Source organism: Salvelinus namaycush, chromosome 10, assembly GCF_016432855.1.
Source record: "Salvelinus namaycush isolate Seneca chromosome 10, SaNama_1.0, whole genome shotgun sequence".
Classification (NCBI taxonomy): domain Eukaryota; kingdom Metazoa; phylum Chordata; class Actinopteri; order Salmoniformes; family Salmonidae; genus Salvelinus; species Salvelinus namaycush.
In genome coordinates, this window is record NC_052316.1 from 9,666,215 (window position 1) to 9,690,969 (window position 24,755).

The 24,755-nt window shown below is 44.3% G+C and overlaps 1 protein-coding gene across 1 annotated transcript in view; it reads left to right on the plus strand.

Moving 5' to 3' along the window:
- Positions 1–5,623: 5,623 nt before the first annotated feature.
- Positions 5,624–24,755, plus strand: part of frem1b (Fras1 related extracellular matrix 1b) — a 60,430-nt gene continuing 41,298 nt past the window's right edge. The window contains 15 exon segments of the mRNA XM_039003075.1: positions 5,624–5,860; positions 6,146–6,240; positions 6,510–6,769; positions 7,522–7,721; positions 8,807–9,130; positions 9,349–9,457; positions 9,759–9,890; positions 14,731–15,075; positions 17,174–17,316; positions 17,603–17,799; positions 18,136–18,517; positions 18,809–19,017; positions 19,155–19,248; positions 20,968–21,220; positions 23,548–23,742. Coding sequence (XP_038859003.1) covers positions 5,624–5,860; positions 6,146–6,240; positions 6,510–6,769; positions 7,522–7,721; positions 8,807–9,130; positions 9,349–9,457; positions 9,759–9,890; positions 14,731–15,075; positions 17,174–17,316; positions 17,603–17,799; positions 18,136–18,517; positions 18,809–19,017; positions 19,155–19,248; positions 20,968–21,220; positions 23,548–23,742 — 3,175 coding nt within the window.

Here is a 24,755-nt window from a genome sequence, read left to right on the forward strand (position 1 = left end):
AGTTTTATACCTGATAATTACGGAACTCGGGTGTCTTTTTTTAATGGTGCTGATAGTTATGCAGCTTCCCAGCCAATGGAACTGTGAGAATGGATCTCTCGTCAAGAGCGAGCGCCTCAAGTCTCATTTTCTCAGTGCAGCTGCTCGGTCGATTTCCACACCCAGGCAAACGTACGATTCTGTGAACATTTGTTTCGAGTTTAGAGCGTTTAAAAATATATATATATATATATATGTTTTTCAACTTTGTGCCCTGATAACTAACAGCTAACTCAATCGAAAATAATATTATTTCAGTCTGAGGAGAGCGTTCCAGAATTTAATCATGGGTCAATAGTGGAGAGAAATTAACTTCAAGTGGAGAAGTGGTGGCCGAGCTTTGACAGGCCCCTGCAGGGTCAGGTGGGCATAGGGCCAGTGTTGTGCCACCACGCTCCTAAAGTCACAACGCAAAGGGTACGAGTCAGAATTCATCAACATTCACTGGACACTTGATTCAATTGCAATCAAAACGAGCTACAGCATCGTTTCTGGCAGTGCCTCTACTCTGCACAATGTCAAATGTAGATATTAAATATAACAATGTCAAATGTAGATATAACAACAAATTAGATTACAAACTTTCACTTTCTCCCATTGACTTTCTCCCATTGATCTAAAGTGGGATTTACTGAGGAAAATGATGGTCAATATTTAGATTCACTTCACGCTGTCCCAGAGTTGAGCTATCCTCAAGCAAATGCTTCTAAATAAGTTGATATTAAACACCACAAAACAGAACATTATTTGTAAAAAAAATACCAAACTTTCAATAGAATATTATTTCACATAATCGTCCTCTCGTGTTAATTCATAATTCTTCTTAAGAGCGCAGTGAAGATCATGGCCAACTATGTGAAACTGCAAAACACTATAGGGAGAGGTTCTCATCTGAATCTGAGAGGCTTTTATCTGAGGGGACCAGATTGAGAGGCTTATTTGAGCCAGCGGCTCGATCAAGGCAGAGAACAAGTGGCCGTGTTTTGTGTCAGCCCCTCATTAAACACGCCTGAACACACCCCTGATTGGACGCAGTGGCGACTTAACGACGACTGACAGGTCTGTGCCTTCAGCTCAGCCTGCGTGCAGCCTCCGAATCTGCTCGAGTAATCACTGAGCACTTAAACTGCTCATCCAGTGTGTGTATGTTTGTGTGGGGTGTGTGTGCTTTTGAAGTCCTCACAAGGATAGTAAAACAAAGAGAAAATTTGGACAGGTGGACATTTCACCGGTCCCCACAAGGAAAAAGCCTTTTTTTTAGGCTTGAGGGTTAGGGTTGTGTGTTGGTTCATGTGTATGTGCGTACATGCATTTGTATCTAAGCAGGTTAGGAGAAAACAGTGCGTATGCAGCTCGTGGTATTCAGTCAATGGGCCTACGCCAGTTATCAAGTTGAATTATCCACAGCCTACTCCATAACTTTGTACGGTTACCGTTTTAAGGACTTCTGGAATCGGACGTTTCCGGAGCGGTCCACAAATGGAGTTGTCATCAGTGAACCTATAGTTGAAGTAGCCCAGGTCAGGAAGCCTCTGTTTTCTCCTCACAACATGTGTTTTATCACTCAGGGAAACCCAGGGAGTTATCTGGGATATGAATGGGTGGATGCCGTTTTACTTTAGCTGCTGGTGTTCCATACAGAGCCCATCAAAGACCACAGGAATGACTGTACGTATAGGTTAGTCAGGGACTGTTTTAGACCGGGCACATCAGCTGGGTGTAATTTAATGATCAGGCAGAAGAGAAAACCAGCAGGCTCCGGACCTCGTAGGGCAAGAGTTGAATACCCCTGCTGTAGACTATTCTTTTTGCTGCATTAGTTTGTGGTACAAGAGCACCCCCCCCCCCCGTTGATAACCTGTCGAGATAGTGTAGATGAGGAGAGACTATCTAAGTCAATCTAAATGGTACTTTCTAGTGTTTTTTTTGTCTGAAGATATATCCCTTACTTTACAGCCCTATTCTGACAAGAATGTTTCCCTGAGGAAATCACATCATTTCCCCTCTGCCTGTAAGCTATGGACGAATGGGAATGCCTATGTCAACAATGGCAGGTTGGATGTCTGCACACCCTGTCAACCTTCAGCCATCAGAGGAAGCTTGCATCACTGTCATAACAGGGCTAAACCTTTAGCCAACGAGCTAAGTAACGGTTTCTGTCGTCGCAGAGGAGAAATGGCGATTGCCATGAGCTGTCATATTTGTTCATTAAATATTGTATGTTATGACAGTGTTACGTAGCGTTATGAAGTGATGTGTTTATGTACTTAGCCATATGTTAAGTGCTCGTTAGTTACGCTCCCTAAGTGTCCTCAATGCTATGCACGCTTGCAGAATCCATCTATAGGATAATGACCTGTTGAGTTGTGGGGTGAGTGAACTGCTGGTGCTGCTGATCTCTGGGCTCGGTCTGAGGGGTGTAGGGGTGTGTGCTTGCGTGTGCGTGTGTGAACGAGAGAGAGAGCGGGAGAGAGAGCGAGAGAGAGAGCAAGAGAGAGAGAGAGAGAGGTTGGGAGGGTGCAGACTTGGGTGAAGAGGGCAACTCTTCTCCCCTCATTCGACTGAGAAAGGCAGCCCAGCGGGGGAGTGGTATGTCTTTGTCCCACAGGTCAGCCTGGGGCGTGTGTGTGTGTGTGTGTGTGTGTGTGTGTGTGTGTGTGTGTGTGTGTGTGTGTGTGTGTGTGTGTGTGTGTGTGTGTGTGTGTGTGTGTGTTTGTGTGTGTGCATGCGCGAGCGCGCATTTAAGAGTGAAAGAGAAAGATGTGAACAAGAACGAGGCAGAGTATTGGTGTGAGTGTAAACTGGAGAGGGAGAGAAAGTGTGTGGTTCCTGAAAACCCTTTGTGTTTCTGTTCCTTTCTTTTCCTTTTCTGTGCAGCACCAGTCTCCTTCCAGGATGCCTGTGATGCCATAAAACATCAAAGCTACTGCTTCACAGCAAACAGGTTGGCTCAACAAAAACCTTTTCACTTCTAAGCTATTGGCTCTTCCCTCTTTCAGAAGAACTACAGTTTCTTCTAACCAAATCAGGGCCTCTCTTTCTCCTTTCTCTCCGTCTCTCGCTCTCCCTCTTTCTCTCACTATCTTTCTCCTCCGCTCACTTCCCCTCTCTCTTTCACCTTCTCCCCCTCTCTCCCCTCTCTCTCTCTCGCTCTCTTTGACTGCAGTGGGGTCTGAGGTTTGTCTTCTTTGGGGAATAAGAACATCTGGGATTGTGAGTGCAGGAGAGAGCGATAGAGAAGTAAAACTCTTGGAACTGCTCCGCACATTTCCTGTGTTTTTGAGGTTAAGCAGTTTTTCCCTCTCCCCCTTCCCTTTCCCCTTCTCCCTCTCTCCCTCTTTCTTTCCCTCTCTTTCACGCTCTCTGTGTGCTTCCCAACAGTCTGGCAGGAAGACGACCTCTAACAGACGTGGAGAACCCTGTGTGTGTGTGCTTTTGTTCTCACTATCTCACAGGTCTTTCCCCTGTGTTTTGTCTCGGCTGTGGTCCTTTTTTTGTGTTGGGATGCCAGAGTTTTCCCAGTGACGGCGTGGTTTCAGGAGGGTTGTGAGTGTGTGTGTGTGTGTGTGTGAGTTGACAGGATCCCTCCTCTCTGAGCGTGTGCAGATGGTTCCCGGAGAAGGGACCTTTAGGACAGCTCCAACTGCAGGTATGTGCCAACGGCTGCATGCATCACACACACACACACACACTTCCAGCACTTTGTCGCACTATGATAAGAGCCTTACCTCCTGGCTAGTTTCGGTAAAAGTAGGGATTGCTCTCTTTTATTCTCTCTCTCTCTTTTTCTGCTTCTAACACTTACGACTAACAATTATAGCAGTGGAGGTTTACTGGAAACGTTCTCTGGAGGGTTTTGCCGTCTCTTGAGCACGGAAAAGTCGTTGCACAATGCCACGCCACTCTTCATTAATGACTCTGCTCTAAGGATGTATGGTTTAGACATTAACTGCTGCAGTAACACAGACATCCACACGGGAACACAAACATTTCCGTTTCCGCTGTGCTTACATTAAGTTGTAAAATCCTGGACTTCCCCTTCAAGTTAACCAGTTGTTATTAATGTCATGTTAATGTTAAGTGCACGTAGATAGGCAGGGGAAATGATAAGCGTCGATCTACTTTGTTTGTTTGTCTCCCTCTCAATAATGAAACTGGAGGAATCTACCACACACCCGATAAATTAGCCTAGGTGTCTTCTTAGAAATATCCAGATACATTTCAGTTTTTTTTTCTTCTAGAGGGCTATGAGGAGGTATAGCTTGCCTAACAATTGCCCAACTAAACAAATATGTTTTCGATTTAGCTACAGCGACTAATTACAGACAACAGAAACAGCTGGCGAAATGTTAACAGACCTATTCTAGCCTACCAGCAATCTTTCTACTCGTTCTCTTTACTGTGCTGGTCGTCTCTGCTCAAAGTCTAGAAATTGAGTCTAGCATAGAAATAGACTCTCTAGTCATTCTATTTCTATGGTCCTAGCCTACCTTTGTCTGGCTGATAGATGAAAGGCTGCTAGCCTTCACTACGCTAACGATGTAACGTACGTCTGGCAGAATGGGTAGTGACACACGCGGGCTCCAGTCCCCCCCCCCCCCCCCCCCCTTTGATCCTCCCGCCCCCCGATGCCATTTCCAGCACCTCGCTGGGGTCACAAAGATTAACCCCTTGTTTCCTGCAATGGGGGCTTGTTTTGAAGTGAAATGGAGGATGAAGGCGTTTCCGGAGCGAGTCGCCTGTAGAGTAGACTACTGGCTGCGTTTGACTGCTGGCTGATTATAGACAGACTTTGTGTTGGAGAGTTTTATTCATCTTTTTCCTTCAGGTTTTGCTGACTATTAGATGGAGATGGAACAAGAAAGTCGGCCATTGCTGAGGCAATCGTCTTAAAGGTATCTGAGAGACATTGAAAGACTAGAGAAACTGCCTGATTGTGTACAGTCCATTCTGTGCCTCCTATACATCAAGCCCCACCGTAAAACCAAAGATTTGTATAACTAACCCAAGATAGACCACAGCCTGTCGTTTCCAATGGGAGCAAATTAATCATAGTGGGCAGAACAAGCAAGGAGGTGGGTAGAGCCAAGCACTAGCTAGTTAGATCCTATTGGTTCGTTCTAGCATTTATTTGCATATTTCTGTTTAGGAACGCCTACTCTGTGAAGTGCGTGTGTGCCATAACTCAATTCGCCCTTGCACTCCTTCTAAACAATGCCATTTTTTGGGAATTTTGACAAAGGATAAAGTCTTAAAAACGCAGTCCACTCTGTTTGTTACAGATTTTAGTTTTGCAAACAGAAAACTGTATAGAGATCAAATGTTTCATCAATGAGAAAATTTGCAGAATGTCGGCCAAAGTCCATCTCGCTCCATCTTCTCACTCTGCCGGCCACTGGGCTTCCTCTCATTACCATATTTGGTAGTGAGTGGAAACGCCAACCGGATGCTTCGCATTTATACATCCGGTGAAATATCTGGCTCATTGTTTTGTGATAAAACCCTTTCTCAGGCCTCCATCAAAACACCTGATACAGCTCTGAGCGCCTGCCACAGAAAACAAACCAACAGACATTGAGCCAAAATGGCGGTGGCCGGGGTCCATTCCTGGATGTTGTTGACCCTGATGGCTGTCCTACCACATGCCTGCGCCCAGCAGAGTCTGGTGCGGGTGAACTCAGGGGTCCAGGTTGGCCGGGGGAGGTCTGTGTTTGTGACAGACAAGGAGCTGCAGTTCAACGTGGACCAGACATCAGACTGTAAGGTGGAGGTGGTGCTCAATGAGCCGGTGACTCAGAGAGTAGGGAAACTCACTCCTCAGGTGAGAGGATCTAGTCCGTTACTTTTCAATGATAACAAATGTAAGCAAATCTAAAGCAAAGAGGCCATTTTGCTTCTGCTTCTTTACTAGCTACCCATTGCAGTCTTCAGAATATATCCACAGGTGTATGACATGCTATAACAGTGTATGTGAACTACAACACATTATTAGAATGTGTAGCTATTTTAACAGGGTATTGTACTGTGTGGCTGTGCGTGCTCTATATCAGTGTGTTGCTGTCTAGTTATGTGAAGTGTAACGGTGTCGTGGCCGATTTTGTTGCAGGTGTTTGACTGCCATTTCCTGCCTGACGAAGTGAAGTACATCCATAATGGCAGTCCCCTGCTGGAGGAAGACACAGTCATGTTGAGAGTATACAGGTAGGACCACACACATTCAAATTACAACTTTATTTATAATGCTTTTAGCACACGTCACACTTGGTTAACTGAGATGAATGAAAACAAGGCTGGAAAATAGATGGTAGTGGTAGTGCTGGGCTTAAACAAAAAAGTGAGGTCCCACCAGAAATGCATTGAGACACGGTGCTGTTTGAGTTTTATTGATTGCACTCCAAATTCAAAGTTTGTCATAATACGTTCTCGTATCTCAAAAGTAGTCGAGATGAGTATGCTCCAACTTATTTCAGGTTCACAGTCTCCGACACCTTGGTGGAGACGGTGGTGTTGAGGATGATTGTGGTGGAACCTGAGAGCAGCCTGGTAGAGCTGGGCAGCACTCCCCTGGTGGTCCCCCAGTTCTACGGCCTGTCCAACGCCATCGACGGCGGCGTCCTTAGCATCCGCAGTCAGCCCGACGTGGCCTGCACCGTGCGGCTGCTCACCCCAGAGACCAGTGTACCCTCCCTGGGGCAGCTGGTGACCGAGGAGGACCCCGGGCTGAGGAAAGGTAAAGCATAGCATCATCCATATCCCGCTACTGGTCAACACGTTGGAAATGCAATGATATTGAAGGTGCTTCGTGAGTATGTTGTGTTGTTGTGAACATGAGTTCGAATCCCGGTTCACTCGTGGCAGGGATGGACGATCCGATGCAGAATTTGGATCAGTAGGCCTATTATCAATGCAGTCTTATAGACACAGCGATTTAGTTATTGTATAATTATTTGGCCTAGATCCAGACTGGCATTACAGATGTAGGATCGTAATTTGATCACCGTGTTGCAGGAGAACTTTCCTGCAAAGCAGGACCTTTAAAACTTGTAGTGTGTTTGAGGTTTAAAAAGGCATCTGAAGGTTGTAATTTCCTAAGATGTATTAACAAAATGGCAGATTTGATGTTCCCTCAAGAAAAATGCATCAACCCCTACAAAAATATCTATTAATTATAATCCACATAATAATTCACATTTCCTGTTGCTGCAGGATTATTTTCCTGCTGTAGCAAACTGGCTCAAATTAAGATCCTACATTCGTATGGCATCACATCTGGGAGCTTTTGTCCTGTCAGATAATTTATACTACTGAACATGTACAGCAAAGGAATCAAACACTGTCACTCACTTTTTTGTCCCTTGTGTTGAACGTGATTTTGCAAAGCCACTCTCTTTGATTCTTCTCCGTAGTTGCTTTGTATATTTAACAAGCCTCAGGTAAACTTCCATTGATTGACATACGTCTCCCAACGATCATTCACCCAAGGCAGACAAACTGGAGACCCCTGTCCAGGAAACAAGCCCTGCCTCCATAGCACCAAGGAGGTGCGTTTCCTCAAAGCCACCTGCCACGAGTTCCTCAGCTTGGCTCTGAAGTACCAGCACCTGAGTCCCCCATCTCCGGAGATTGACTACATCCCTATCAGAGTGGAGCTACGGGACCAGGCCTCCAGAGCACTGCTGGAGGTAAGAGACTACTGTAACTGTAACATACTGTATGGCAGGGTTCCCCAATAGTCGGCCCGCGAGCCAAATTCATCCCGCGGCTGATTTTAAAAATCACCAGGAAATCATCTCATAGCTATTTTAAATATTTTCCCAAGTATTCCCACGCTTAAATCGTAATGTAATCGAGGTTTAAAATGATTATGTTTTTGTCAAATACTATATCTGTTTTGGGCTTCTTGCAGACAATTTGCAGTGTAAAAATTATTTATAATTATGTTCTGTCCCCACAACTATCCTCTCAAGAAAAAAGATTGGCCCGCAGAAACAGGCCCTGGGTCTGTTCTAACGGGACCTACAAGTTCAGGTTACGCCTGTGACAGTGCTATCGAGTGCCACCATCTGTTCGCTAACAGATCTCATGGTTTATTTTAGGGATATAATACAATTTCTTGTGGCAATTCTCTGTGTAGTTGTGGTAGAATCCAGGGATTTGGCTCATGCTTGACTAACAACAGTCACTAAGGGGAGCGGGACCTAAAGATATTTAGCGAATGAGTGCAGTGGTCACATGACTTGTATCTGCTCTGTGATTGGATGATACAGACCACAATGCTGAATGGGATGAGTCGTTTCACATCTAACAACAAGCGTTCCCACAACTTTAGAGAACGTTCTCTTAAGAATCTCATTAGGTCAGTAACGTGTAAGGACCGTTTCCAAGAGACCCATTCACTTAATGTCAAACAGAAATCACCCAGAACGTGGTTACCGTGTTCTCAGAATATTCAATATTAATGTTCTAGACATGTTTCATGGGAAGGTTGCAACAACATTCCTGTGTCCAGTTTTCTATGGGTTAGGAGAATATTCCATCAACGTCCTACCAAACATACACAGAACATGGCTGCCATGTTCTCAGAATACAAGATATTAATGTCGCTGCTCACCTCCGTTTTGTCAACTAAACAAAAACAATAACAAATGTGCCTGTGGCGACCAGTGGCACTATTTCCCCCTTCAATTCCAGCTTTAAGTAGTATCTCATTAGAAAAGAAAGGTGTGTTTAACCTATTCAATGCCACTAACCTCTGTCTGCCCACCAGACGGAGGCTGTGTGGCTGCCCGTGCTGATCCATGGGGCCATGCAGAACCAGCCTCCGCAGGCCGCCTTCATGGCCTCCTTCATCCTGGAGGCGGACCAGTTCATCCTCACCCCCCTGACCACGGCCGCGCTGGACGCCAAGGACGGAGAGACCCCCCAGGAGCGCCTGGTGTTCAACGTGACAAAGCCCCCCGCCCAGGGCTACATCGCCCACCTGGACGACCACACCAAAACCTGCCACTCCTTCATCTGGCAGGACCTACACGAGATGAAGATAGCCTACCAGCCGCCCAATAGTAGTCATACAGGGAGGAGGAACTATGAGGTACTGAGGTGGAGCAATAGAGCTCTTGGGCCCTTTTCACACCACTGAGCCAAGCTAAGACAAGTCGAGCCAAGCCAAGCTTCTACTGAGCTGGCCTGCTGGTTAATGAGAAATGCTTTCCAGTGCCTTTTTCATCTTCAAAGTCACATTTAGAGAGATTGTAGCTGTAGAATGAGTGGAAACGTAATATTAAACTAATGCTATTCCATTTCCTGCAGGTTGAGTTCCAGGCTATTGACGGTTCCTATGTAGCCAGCCCACCCATTATGGTTCACTTCTCCATCAGAGCAGCTGAGACAAACGCACCCAGAGTCTCGTGGAACATGGGTATCTTCACATCAAAACATCACATTGAATTGCAAACAAATTGCCATCATAAGAGATCGAATGATGCAAACCCATTGAGGAGCTTGTATTTATGTCTGTATTGTAGGCTACTGTATGTGGTATATAGTGGCATGTCAGACATATCAGTACATTGAGTCCACAATGGAAATAAGGTGTTCATTCAGTTTATCCACTTGTGTGGCTGAATTATGTTTTTAAATGGTCAAATAAATCATAAAAATAAAAATAAATAAAAATACACTGATAAAGACAGGATGCTGATACCAACCTATCCTGGCAGGGTTGGATCTGTTGGAGGGTCAGTCTCGGCCAATCACCTGGGAGGATCTCCAGATCGTGGACAGTGACAACATTGATGCTGTCTACCTGGTGGCCGTGGACGGACCTCTGCATGGACGACTCAGTGTCAGAGGTGAGAGGTCAGATGGGGTGGGTTCAGTTAGGTGAGACTTTCAGAACATTGCAGATAGAACTGTAACATAGAACTTTCTTGATATGACACATATGGAAAATGAGACATGAAAACTAGACATTGTCACTATTCAAAGTAAATGACAAAATGTCACAATACAAAGTAAAAGAATGCACAACCAAAACATTTGTTGAATCGTTGATGCACTTCCTTATCACAGAACATTCTGGAAAATAATTACAAATTTTTGAACCCTTCCTTGGAATTCTGTGCTGGTATCTGGAGTGCCACCCTGAAGATTCCCAGGAACGCCTGCCCTTTTCCGCCCTTTTGCTTCCATGTGTTTCCCATCCGTTGGGGACGGCGGCGCGGCTCCCGAAGCATATGTGAGGTGGCCTGCATGTGTTTCCTAATCAGGTGTAAAATGGGCCGTTGCCACTTTCGCCAGGGGCCCTCGCACACAAAGCTGTCTTCAGCGTGCCGGCGTCTGTCCTTCCACTCCAGCGCACGGGGAGACAGGCCTTTGTTTGCACAGGCCCTGAGTGAAGCAGATTGGGGAGACTTATGTCATTTCATGCCACTGTGCACAAAGAGCAGATGCGCTGTCCCAAGCGCAGACCTGTTTTTTTTTTTAAGAGAGAGAGAAGACGACAGACAAGGCTAGGGACGTAACCTTTCATGGCTACTTTGGACAGTGAGAGAGAAGCGCAAATGCTTTGTGTGGTTTTATTGAGGTTACAGTGGTGACGTGTTCGGTTACAGTGGTGGCTTTGGTTATTGTTTTGAATGACTCATAAGGGACCATTTTGCTCTGTCAATCTGGGCTGTGTAGAAGGCTAGTCCCTTACAGAGAGGCTGAGCTGGTGGTTTCTTTCAGTTCGGTAGTTTCCAGTTTGGACTAACTTCAGTTCCCATCGGCCACTGACTCCATCCCATTCCCTCCTGTAGGGCCATCCGATGAACAGCAGCACCTGCTCAAACAACCGTCCCCCCCACACCCATCCCGCTATCACTTTAATTGCTGTTTATGTTGTTGTTATTTGGATGGGGGGGGTCGTTTTCATACTGATTGACGCCTCCCCCCCGTGATATATAGAGAGCGAGGGAAAAAAACGGAACCAAAAGTTTTGGCTCCCGTTCTCCCTTATCAGAACCTGTTTGCTAATTTTCTTCATGGCTCCACTCAGTTCAGTGAGAGTTCTGGCCCACCAATATACAGTGTCTCTGGAGGACTTGGCGGGCAGAGGGAATTGCTCACCCTTGACCTCCGACTCGGGACGTCGACGCTGGGGAGTGTCAGAGCACGTTTGGTCCAACGCCTTCAGCCAAATGGAAAGCTGCCTGACTGTTTCTTCATACTCCACACTGTCCTCCGACTTGGGAACCTGTGTTTTTTGTTTTGTTTTTGGGCCTGCTGCCCACTGCCACCTTTGGGCCCAATTACCAAGTTGTTTCTCCGTTGGACTTGTAGCCGTTTCCCCCATTTCCCCCGCAGTAAAGTTGCTGCTAATGAGGTTTTGTGCGCGACCATTCATCACTCAATCTGTCTTGTGACCTTGCCCTTCTGTCTCCCTGGCAAGCAGGAGTGGGCCATCGTCGCGTTGGGCAGCCGCCACAGCACGCTAGCCTGGGAAGGACGCCATCTTTCCCTCTCTGTTTTTCAGCAACAGGGAAAAGCCTGAGCCAGCGCGTAGTGCCTTTAGGCAAAAGCGAAACTTGTTATTTCCAAATGACAATATGCATCCAACATTATAAAAAATGCTTATTTGTGAGAAATCATTAATAAATGAAAACATGAAGTGGCTTTGGCAAGAGTGGGGGATGTCCACCTTAGGGTGCTTCTCATAACACCATGTCAAATATCCAAGTAACCAATTTCCTGATGTACTGTATGGTTAGCCTTAATATGCTATAGTGGGGTTAACTTACAATACATGGCGCCGGTAACACTTTACTTGACACCCAGCGTCATAACATGTTATGATACAGTCACCGGACGTGCTACCTGTCCCAGAACTGCTGTTTTCAACTCTCTAGAGACTGCAGGAGCGGTAGAGATACTCTTAATGATCGGCTATGAAAAGCCAACTGACATTTACTCCTGAGGTGCTGACTTGCTGCACCCTCGACAACTACTGTGATTATTATTATTTGACCATGCTTGTAATTTATGAACTTTTGAACATCTTGGCCATGTTCTGTTATAATGTCCACCCGGCACAGCCAGAAGAGGACTGGCCACCCCTCATAGCCTGGTTCCTCTCTAGGTTTCTTCCTAGGTTTTGGCCTTTCTAGGGAGTTTTTCCTAGCCACCGTGCTTCTACACCTGCATTGCTTGCTGTTTGGGGTTTTAGGCTGGGTTTCTGTACAGCACTTGGAGATATCAGCTGATGTAAGAAGGGCTATATAAATACATTTGATTTGATTTGATAACCATGTCATAACAGCTGACATAACTTGTCATAACCTGTCATAATATGGTCATAACACTGTCATGACCATTATATTTAGACCTTTGTGACATATATTGCATTCTTTTATGGCTGGTTATGACACCTACATAAGAGTGTCAAAACCCCCAGAACCTACCACACCAGCAAAACATCCCATTACACCGTAGCCTACTTGTCAACAGTGTGGTTGTTATTTAACATTTTCTGAAATGAACCATATTAAATGATCATTGTAATTGCAGAACATATTGATGTCAGACATGCACCTAGCCCAATGCGCTGTTGTTGATGACTGGGATGAATGCAGGAGCAGATTTCAGGAGCAGATATGATGGTCATAATGCTTCATGGCAGTGTCATTTTCTGCAAGTTATTTAAAATATGATTTATTTTTTTATTTTTTTAAACAACAACAACAAATAACTTAGGAAACAAACTTTTAAATGAAAGGAAACTTCTTGGCAGGGAAATAACATAATTGAATAAATGTGGGGTTTTGAAATAATCTGTATCACAATTCCAGTGGGTCAGACGTTTGCATACACTAAGTTGACTGTGCCTTTAAACAGCTTGGAAAATTCCAGAAAATTATGTAATGCTTTAGAAGCTTCTGATAGGCTAATTAACATAATTTGAGTCAATTGGAGGTGTACCTGTGGAGGTATTTCAAGGCCTACCTTCAAACTGAGTGCCTATTTGCTTGTCATCATGGGAAAATCAAAAGAAATCAGCCAAGACCTCAGAAACAAAATTGTAGACCTCCACAAGTCTGGTTCATCCTTGGGAGCAATTTCCAAACGCCTGAAGGTACCACGTTCATCTGTACAAACAATAGTACGCAAGTATAACACCATGGGACCACGCAGCCATCATACCGCTCAGGAAGGAGACGTGTTCTGTCTCCTAGAGATTAATGTACTTTGGTGCGAAAAATGCAAATCAATCCCAGAACAACAGCAAAGGACCTTGTGAAGATACTGGAGGAAACAGGTACAAAAGTATCTCTATCCACAGTAAAATGAGTCCTATATCAACATAACCTGAAAGGCCGCTCAGCAAGGAAGAACCAAAACCGCCATAAAAAAGCCAGATTACGGTTTGCAACTGCACATGGGGACAAAGATTGTACTTTTTGGAGAAATGTCCTCTGGTCTGATGAAACAAAAATAGAACTGTTTGACCATAATGACCATCGTTATGTTTGGAGGAAAAAAGGGGATGCTTGCAAGCCGAAGAACACCATCCCAACCGTGAAGCACGGGGGTGGCAGCATCATGTTGTGGGGGTGCTTTGCTGCAGGAGGGACTGGTGCACTTCACAAAATAGATGGCGTCATGAGGCAAGAAAATTATGTGGATATATTGAAGCAACATCTCAAGACATCAGTCAGGAAGTTAAAGCTTGGTCGCAAATGGGTCTTCCAAATGGACAATGACCCCAAGCATACTTCCAAAGTTGTGGCAAAATGGCTTAAGGACAACAAAGTCAAGGTATTGGAGTGGCCATCACAAAGCCCTGACCTCAATCCTATAGAAAATGTGTGGGCAGAAGTGAAAAAGCATGTGCGAGCAAGGAGGCCTGATAAACCTGACTCAGTTACGCCAGCTCTGTCAGGAGGAATGGGCCAAAATTCACCCAACTTATTGTGGGAAGCTTGTGGACGGCTACCTGAAACGTTTGATCCAAGTTAAACAATTTAAAGGCAATGCTACCAAATACTAATTGAGTGTATGTAAACTTCTGACTCACTGGGAATGTGATGAAAGAAACAAAGGCTGAAATAAATCATTCTCTCAACTATTATTCTGACATTTCACATTCTTAAGATAAAGTGGTGATCCTAACTGACTTAAGACAGACATTTTTACTAAGATTAAAGGTCAGGAATTTTGAATAGCTTAGTTTAAATGTATTTGGCTAAGGTGTAAGTAAACTTCTAACTTCAACTGGAGGTGTCATAACCAGCGATAAAATAACACAATATATGTCACCACGTGTAAATATATGGGCCATGAGTGTTACGACCATGTTATGACAAGTTTTGTCAGCTGTTAGGAAATATTATGACATGGTTATGACCATGTCATAACGTGTTATGACACTGGACGTCAAAGAAAGTGTTACCATGAGGACATACTACACGCTATAGTGACCCAAATTTGTAACCAAAAAAATATCATAAAAAAAACAAAACATTTTAACAAATACATTCCAAAATCAGTTGATTTGAATCTCACTGGCCTACATAAATGAGAAAAAAATCCTCCAAAGAAAAGTCACCTTTCCAATTCATTCGTTCATCCATTCATTCATTCATTCATTCATTCATTCATTCATTCATTCATTCATTCATTCATTCATTCATTCATTCGAACATCTCCTCCCAGGTGGTAAAGGCTTTATGTTCCGGATACGGGACCTACAAGAGGGTGTGGTTGTCTACCATCACTCGGACAGCGACACCACCCGCGACCACATTGTCTTCCGCATCACAGACGGGCGCCACAGCATCCGCCACAAGTTCCCCATCAACATCCTGCCCAAGGATGACACGGCGCCGTTCCTTATCAACAATGTGGCATTGGAAGTGCAGGAGGGCGGCGAGGTGCTGGTGGAAGAGTACATGCTGCTGGCCTCCGACCTGGACTCGAGTGATGACTACATCCTGTACCAGCTCCTCACCTTCCCCCGCGCTGGAGAGGTGGTCAAGAAGGCCCACCCACAACAGCCAGGTAATAGGATATCATCACAAATTGTATAGAAAAACTGAATTGCTTTAATTGCCTGGTTACTGATAGTCCAACCCCGTAGAATTGGCATTTAAAACTTCTTATGGCTGCAAGCCCTAAGTCGGGATCAATATGACAACAGCCACTTCAAGTGCAGGGCGCGAAATTCAAAATATATGTTTTAGAAATATTTAACTTTCACACATTAACAAGTCCAATACAGCAAATGAAAGGTACACATCTTGTGAATCCAGCCAACGTGTCCGATTTTTTAAATGTTTTACAGCGAAAACAGCACGTATATTTATGTTAGCTCACCACCAAATACAAAAAAGGACAGACATTTTTCACAGCACAGGTAGCATGCACAAAGCCAACCTAACTAACCAAGAACCAACCAAACTAACCAACAAACAACTTCATCAGATGACAGTCTTATAACATGTTATTCAATAAATCTATGTTTTGTTCGAAAAATGTGCATATTTCAGGTATAAATCATAGTTTACATTGCAGCTACAATCAGAAATTGCACCGAAAGCAGCCAGAATAATTACAGACACCAACGTCAAATACCTAAATACTCATCATAAAACATTTCTGAAAAATACATAGTGTACAGCAAATGAAAGACAGGCATCTTGTGATTCCAGCCAATATTTCCGATTTCTTAAGTGTTTTACAGCGAAAACACAATATAGCGTTATATTAGCTTACCACAATAGCCAGAAACACAAGCCATTCCCCAGTAGCAAAGGTTAGCGATCGTAACAAACCAGCAAAAGATATATAATTTTTGACTAACCTTGATAAGCTTCATCAGATGACAGTCCTATAACATCAGGTTATACATACACTTATGTTTTGTTCGAAAATGTGCATATTTAGAGCTGAAATCAGTGGTTATACATTGTGCTAACGTAGCTACTTTTTCCCACAACGTCCGGATATTTTTCTGACACTTTTTCTGACACACATATTCTGACCAAATGACTATTCATAAACATAACTAAAAAATACATGTTGTATAGGAAATGATAGATACACTAGTTCTTAATGCAATCGCCGTGTTAGAATTCTAAAAATAACTTCATTACGACATACAGCTTAGGTATAGCGAGAGAGTACCCAAAAGCTGGGCGCAAACGACTAGCACAACATGTTCGACAGATATATGAAATAGCATCATAAAATGGGTCCTACTTTTGCTGATCTTTCATCAGAATGTTGTACAAGGGGTCCTTTGTCGGGAACAATCGTTGTTTGGATTTAGAACAGCCTTTTTCCCTCTCGATTTAGCAAGCACACTTGCCAAGTGACGCGAATCTCTCCATGTCAACAAACGGAAGAGAACGGAACCCGGCAAAACTCCCGAAAAAATTTCAATAATCTGATTAAACTATATTGAAAAAACATACTTTACGATGATATTGTCACATGTATCAAATAAAATCAAAGCCGGAGATATTAGTCGTCCATAACGACAGCTTATCAGAAGGCAAATCCAGGTCCCTCCTCGCGCTCTCCAGAAAACAGGAAACTGGTGACACGTCATGCCAAGAGCTATGATTCGAGTCCAGATCAAGTTACACACTCCATTTCTTCTCTCACTCCTTGTCGACATCTAGTGGAAGACGTATGAAGTGCATCTAAACTAATAAATATCTAGGACTTTAATAGGCAGCCCCTAGAAGAGAGCATCGATTTCAGATTTTCCACTTCCTGTCAGGAAGTTTGCTGCAAAATGAGTTCTGTTTTACTCACAGATATAATTCAAACGGTTTTAGAAACTAGAGAGTGTTTTCTATCCAATAGTAATAATAATATGCATATTGTACGAGCAAGAATTGAGTACGAGGCCGTTTGAAATGGGCACCTTTTATCCGGCTACTCAATACTGCCCCTGCAGCCCAAACAGGTTAAGCAAGTTAGGTTCAACCTGTGTGTGAACTACATTGATTGTGTTTGTTGAGGTCTGATGAGGCCTTAAACATGAGATGGGTAGTTTGCTCTCCTTCTGTATCTACTATCTTGCATTGAGGAAATTCCCATTCTATGCATTCGATGTCTCTGTTGATGCCTGGGTTGTGATTTCCTATAGGCGTGCCAGTGAAGAGTTTCCTGCAGAGGGATCTGTTCATGGGGCTGGTCTATTACAGACACTCTGGAGAGGAGTCTTTTGAGGACACTTTCGACTTCACCCTCTCAGACAGCCATCAACCCCCAAACCTGTCCCACAGACACGTAAGCGTGCAAAGATCTAAACCCGATATTCCATATGGCACATTACTGTTACGTTGCAATACTTGAAATTGGGGATATTTTAACTAGAAGTCGATGGTAAGGCAGTGAATACAGTGACAGGCCAAAATATCATCTGGGAGAAAAAATATTTTGGGGATCATATGTTTATATTACAACCCCTTTAAATATCTATTTGTCTGAAACGTTCCGTTTTCCATATTCCATTGTTTTCCGTTTTTTCCATATTCCATTGTGCTGTCCTCTGTGCCCTCCAACCACAACACAGACTGTGGTGATCCACGTTTTTCCAGTCAAAGACCAGCTTCCGGTGGAGGTGTCTGGCAGCGTTCGCTCGGTTACGGTGAGGGAGACTGACGTGGTCTACCTGACCCAGAGTCACATCCACTTCAGGGACACAGAGCACCCAGACACGGACCTCTCCTTCTTCATCACCACACCCTGCTTCAGCCGCACACGGCCAGGGTACAGTACAACTTTTCTCTCTCTCTTTTTCTTTCTCGCTCTTTTTCTCTCTCGCTCTCTCTCTCTCGTAGTCACAACATGGTTGTTCACTTCATGGACTTTACTGTGGCTGTGTCACCAGCTTAGCTGAGGCCAATGCGTGCTTAATAAATATGGTTTCAGATGTATTGTTTATTGCATGAGGTTTATGACGTTTAAAGGGAAAATGCTCTTCAAAATGAAAATCATACAATTTTCATTTTGCTGGATTTGTACCAGCACAATCACGCCCCAAGCCTAAATAAATGGGAATTATTAGCACCGTCTAACAGAGTGTGTTTGTGGCCCTGATTGCAGGCTACCTGATGCAGGGCGACTATTCTACACAGACAGCACCCACTCCATGAAGAAAGACCCAATGGTCCCTGTGTTAAAGTCATTCACCCAGGTACGCTCACCAATATACTGCGCCAATACACTGACATGCATGTAGTGTGCAGGTATATTCATTTTGATTACAAATGCCTATTATTACTTAACCTCACGCAGCAACATGTGTTGTGTCCGTCAGCATGCAGTCAACCACATGAAGGTGGGGTACATGCCCCCCATCGAGGACATCGGACCAGAGCCACTGTTTGTCCAGTTTTTGTTCTCTGTGAGTGACCACCACGGTGGAACCACCACTGACCTGCTCTTCAACGTCACCGTCACTCCTGTGGACAACCAGGCTCCTGAGGTGGGGGGGGGGGGTTCTCTGGTCAAGTGAAATATTTATCAACAACACCATGTTACATGAGGAAGAAAAAAAGATAAATGCTAGTCATGAAGGTGAACAGTGTCTTTTATGAACTGCTTTGGTATTGACGGTCTTAGAACCGTGACATAGACATTGAAACATTTCAAATGCGAAAATCCATTCCACTCGGTATCTGCACCAAACGAATCCGTTACCATTCTCTTTCTCTATCAACTCTGTTTCTATCTCTACCTCCATCGATTTCTATCTCGTTATCCTGGACCTCCTCAGGTGTTCACCAACCTACTGAGAGTGGAGGAAGGAGGAGGGGCCTTCTTCACGGAGGAGCACCTGTTGGTGCGGGACGGGGACAGCTTGGAGGACAAGCTCAGAGTAGGGGTGCAGACTACGCCCATCCACGGGAAGCTGGAGCTGCAGGGGCGAGAGCTCCGCCAGGGTGACACCTTCATCCTCCAAGACCTGAGAGGTCTCCGAGTCAGGTGGGACATATAGTGGCACGATAAGGGGGGCTAGACGATAGAGGGAGGCAGCCCGTGTAAGGATTTGGTTTCGTTTGAGGTTAATCACGGCAACCCAATCTATGTCCATTAAAAAAAAAAAAAATGTCTCATTGCAGGTACATCCATGATGACTCTGAGACTGTGGAGGACACTGTTGGTCTAACAGTAACTGATGGTGTCAACTCTGCTCATGTGTTCTTACCAGTCCAGGTGAGTAGGCTATATACACTACCGTTCAAAAGTTTGGGGTCACTTAGAAATGTCCTTGTTTTTGAATGCAAATTGTTGTTTTTTTGTCCATTAAAAAAGCATCACATTGATTGGAAATGCAGTGTCGACATTGTTAATGTTGTAAATGACTATTGTAGCTGGAAACGGCAGATTTTTTATGGAATATCTACATAGGCGTACAGAGGCCCATTATCAGCAACCATCACTCCTGTGTTCCAATGGCACGTTGTGTTAGCTAATCCAAGTTTATCATTTTAAAAAGCTAATTGATCATTAGAAAACCCTTTTGCAATTATGTTAGCCCAGCTGAAAACTGTTGTTCTGATTACAGAAGCAATAGAACTGACCGTCTTTAGACTAGTTGAGTATCTGGAGCATCAGCATTTGTGGGTTTGATTACAGGCTCAAAATGGCCAGAAACAAAGAACTTTCTTCTGAAACTCGTCAGTCTATTCTTGTTCTGAGAAATGAAGGCTATTCCATGCGAGAAATTACCAAGAAACTGAAGAACTCGTACAACGCTGGGTACTACTCCCTTCACAGAACAGCGCAAACCGACTCTAACCAGAATAGAAAGAGGAGTGGGAGGCCCCGGTGCACAACTAACCAAGAGGACAAGTACATTAGAGCGTCTAGTTTGAGAAAAAGACGCCTCACAAGTCGTCAACTGGCAGCTTCATACCCGCAAAACACCAGTCTCAACGTCAACAGTGAAGAGGTGACTCCGGGGTGCTGGCCTTCTAGGCAAAGTTACAAAGAAAAAGCCATATCGCAGACTGGCCAATAAAAATAAAATATTAAGATGGGTAAAAGAACACAGACACTGGACAGAGGAAGATTGGAAAAAAGTGTTATGGACAGACAAATCTAAATTTGAGGTGTTCGGATCACAAAGAAGAACATTCGTGAGATGCATAAAAGATGCTGGAGGAGTGCTTAATGCCATCTGTCAAGCATGGTGGAGGCAATGTGATGGTCTGGGGGTGCTTTGGTGGTGGTAAAGTGGGTGATTTGTACAGGGTAAAAGGGATCTTGAAGAAGGAAGGCTATCACTCCATTTTGCAACGCCATGCCATACCCTGTGGACGGCACTTAATTGGAGCCAATTTCCCCCTACAACAGGACAATGACCCAAAGCACAGCTCCAAACTATGCAAGAACTATTTAGAGAAGAAGCAGTCAGCTGGTATTCTGTCTATAATGGAGCGTCCAGCACAGTCACCGGATCTCAACCTTATTGGGCTGTTGTGGGAGCATCTTGACCGTATGGTATGTAAGAAGTGCCCATCAAGCCAATCCAACTTGTGGGAGGTGCATCAGGAAGCATGGGCTGAAATCTATTCAGATTACCTCAACAAATTGACAACTAGAATGCCAAAGGTCTGCAAGGCTGTAATTGCTGCAAATGGAGGATTCTTTGACGAAAGCAAAGTTTGATGGACACAATTATTATTTAAATTAAACATAATTATTTATAACCTTGTTAACGTTTTGACTATATGTATTATTCATTTTGCAACTCATTTCATGTATGTTATCATGGATAACAAGGACATTTCTAAGTGACCCCAAACTTTTGAACGCTAGTGTAGTCTAGGTATGAAAGGAAAATGGAAAATGTAAGGGAAAAGTAGAAAGTGCGAATGCCATCTTTCTCTTGCTCCATTGTGGCCTTCTCCCCACCCTCCCCCTACACAGATCCTACCAGTGAATGACGAGCCCCCCCAACTAGGACCAGGGCTGCGTGGCGGGCTGATCTGTGAGGAAGGGGGCCTGGTTCAGGTCACTGCTGAGTACCTGTTTGCCACGGACGCAGACAGTGATGATGCCAGGCTAATCTACATGCTGGCCCGGACCCCTGCCAGGGGGGAGTTGCAGAGAGGGGGGGTTACTGTGGACAAGTTCTCCCAACAGGACATCCTGCAGGGGCTCATCTACTACATACACACAGGTGAGGATTAGCTTGATCCCGGATCTGTTTTTGCTGTTTCGCCATTGACCTTAGGACAATGACCATAGGACAATGACCATAGGAGTCGACAAGACAGCACAAACAGATATGGGGCCAGGCTAGGTGTGGATCATTGGGGAAAACAATTGTTAAAAATCCAGATGTTTTATCCATGAGCGCAATCCATAGGTAGCCTGATTTGATCGTAGCATTTAGTCTGGTTTAACCAGAAGGCATATGTAATTGCAATGGACTCCGCTGAATTAACCTAGTGCCTTCCAAAAGAAGAGAAAGAGTTTGAGAGTCAACTCAACTTTTGACTCCTAGAGGTTAGAGAGGCAAGCCAGGAACCAGAGGGTTGCCCGTTCGAATCCCGGGTCTGACAGGACAAATCTGGTGGGAAGTGAGCTGGCAGCTGGAGGGTTGCTGGTATCAAATCTTAGCACTTAACACCCCACAACAACTGCTCCACGGGCGCCCAGTGTGGCAGCCCCCTGCTCCAACCTGCACATGTACAGTTGAAGTCCGAAGTTTACATACACATTAGCCAAATACATTTAAACTCAGTTTTTCACAATTCCTGACATTTAATCCTAGAAGAAATGCCCTGTCTTAGGTCAGTTAGGCTCACCACTTTATTTTAAGAATGTTAAATGTCAGAATAATAGTAGAGAGAATGATTTATTTCAGATTTTATTTCTTTCATCACATTCCCAGTGGGTCAGAAGTTTACATACACTCAATTAGTATTTGGTAGCATTGCCTTTAAATTGTTTAACTTGGGTCAAACGTTTCGGGTAGCCTTCCACAAGCGTCCCACAATAAGTTGGGTGAATTTTGGCCCATTCCTCCTGACAGAGCTGGTGTAGCTGAGTCAGGTTTGTAGGCCTCTTTGCTCGCACACACGTTTTTTCAGTTCTGCCCACACATTTTCTATAGGATTGAGGTCAGGGCTTTGTGATGGACACTCCAATACCTTGACTTTGTTGTCCTTAAGCTATTTTGCCACAACTTTGGAAGTATGCTTGCGGTCATTGTCCATTTGGAAGACCCATTTGCGACCAAGCTTTAACTTCCTGACTGATGTCTTGAGATGTTGCTTCAATATATCCACATAATTTTCCTGCCTCATGATGCCATGTATTTTGTGAAGTGCATCAGTCCCTCCTGCAGCAAAGCACCCCCACAACATGATGCTGCCACCCCCGTGCTTCACGGTTGGGATGGTGTTCTTCGGCTTGCAAGCCTCACCCTTTTTCCTCCAAACGTAACGATGGTCATTATGGCCAAACAGTTCTATTTTTGTTTCATCAGACCAGAAGACATTTCTCCAAAAAGTACGATCTTTGTCCCCATGTGCAGTTGCAAACCATAGTCTGGCTTTTTTATGGCGGGTTTGGAGCAGTGGCTTCTTCCTTGTTGAGCGGCCTTTCAGGTTATGTCGATATAGGACTCGTTTTACTGTGGATATAGATACTTTTGTACCTGTTTCCTCCAGCATCTTCACAAGGTCCTTTGCTGTTGTTCTGGGATTGATTTGCACTTTTCGCACCAAAGTATGTTCATCTCTAGGGGACAGAATGCGTCTCCTTCCTGAGCGGTATGACGGCTGCGGGGTCCCATGGTGTTTATACTTATGTACTATTGTTTGTACAGATGAACGTGGTACCTTCAGGAGTTTGGAAATTGCTTCCAAGGATTAACCAGACTTGTGGAGGTCTACAATTTTGTTCTGAGGTCTTGGCTGATTTCTTTTGATTTTCCCATGATATCAAGCAAAGAGGCACTGAGTTTGAAGGTAGGCCTTGAAATACATCCACAGGTACACCTCCAATTGACTCAAATGATGTCAATTAGCCTATCAGAAGCTTCTAAAGCCATGACATCATTTTCTGGAATTTTCCAAGCTGCTTAAAGGCACAGTCAACTTAGTGTATGTAAACTTCTGACCCACTGGAATTTTGATACAGTGAATTATAAGTGAAATAATCTGTCTGTAAACAATTGTTGGAAAAATTACTTGTGTCACGCACAAAGTAGATGTCCTAACCAACTTGCCAAAACTATAGTTTGTTAACAAGAAATTTGTGGAGTGGTTGAAAAACAAGTTTTAATGACTCCGACCTAAGTGTATGTAAACTTCCGACTTCAACTGTATGTGTGTCTTTGGGAGGGGTTAAAATAAAGCAGAAGTAAAATTTTGGTTGGCCCTTGTGTACAATTGACAACTATAGTGATCTTTATCATCCCCTTTATGGGTCTATCAACCAGTAACCAGTGAACACACTGTTACATACGTTAACTTCCTGTTTTCCTCTGACTAATAGGGGGCGAGATTGGAGCCAGTCCCGTGTCTGACTCGGTCACTCTCATCGTGTCGGACGGAGAAGCAGGGGGCATGGACAGCTGTTGCCATGGAGATGCCCTGCCACCACCCGTACCTCTCCACGGGACACTTCCTGTTTACGACCTCAACGTGACGGTGCTTCCTGTCAACAACAAGGCCCCAGTCATCACCATGGGTAACCCACTTTCACTTCAATGTCAGAAAGGGACAATACTGGGGTATGGGTTCAAATGGATACATATATAGAGACATACAGTGCATTCGGAAAGTATTCAGACCCCTTCCCTTTTTCCAGATTTTGTTACTTTACAGCCTTATTCTCTAATGGATTGAATTAAAAATGTTACTCATCAATCTATACACATTACCCCATAATGACAAAGCAAAAATAGGTTAATAGAAAAAACAGAAATACCTTATTTATATAAGTATTCAGACCCTTTCCTATGAGTCTCGAAATTGAGTTCAGGTGCATCTTGTTTCTATTGATCATCCTTGAGACGTTTCTACAACTTGATTGGAGTACACCTGTGGTAAATTCAATTGATTGGACATGATTTGGAAAGGCACACACCTGTTTATATAAGGTCCCACAGTTGACAGTTCATGTCAAAAACCAAGCCATTAGGTCAAATTAATTGTCCATAGTGCTCCGAGACAGGATAGTGTCGAGGCACAGATCTGGGAAAGGGAACCAAAAAATGTCTGCAGCATTGAAGGTCCCCAAGAACACAGTGGCCTCGATCATTCTTAAATGAAAGAAGTTTGGAACCACCAAGACTCTTCCTAGAGCTGCCCGCCCGGCCAAACTGAGCAATCGGGGGAGAAGGACCTTGGTCAGGGAGGTGACCAAGAACCCGATGGTCACTCTGACAGAGCTCCAGAGTTCCTCTGTGGAGATGGCAGAACCTTCCAGAAGAACAGCCATCTCTGCAGCACTCCACTAATCAGGCATTTAAGGTAAAGTGGCCAGATGGAAGCCACTCCTCAGTAAAAGGCACATGACAGTCCACTTGGAGTTTGCCAAAAGGCACGTAAAGGACTCTCAGACCGTGAGAAACAAGATTCTCTGGTCTGATGAAACCAAGATTGAACACTTTGGCCTGAATGCCAAGCGTCACGTCTGGAGGAAACCTGACATCATCCCTACGGTGAAGCATGGTGGTGGCAGCATCATGTTGTGGGGAT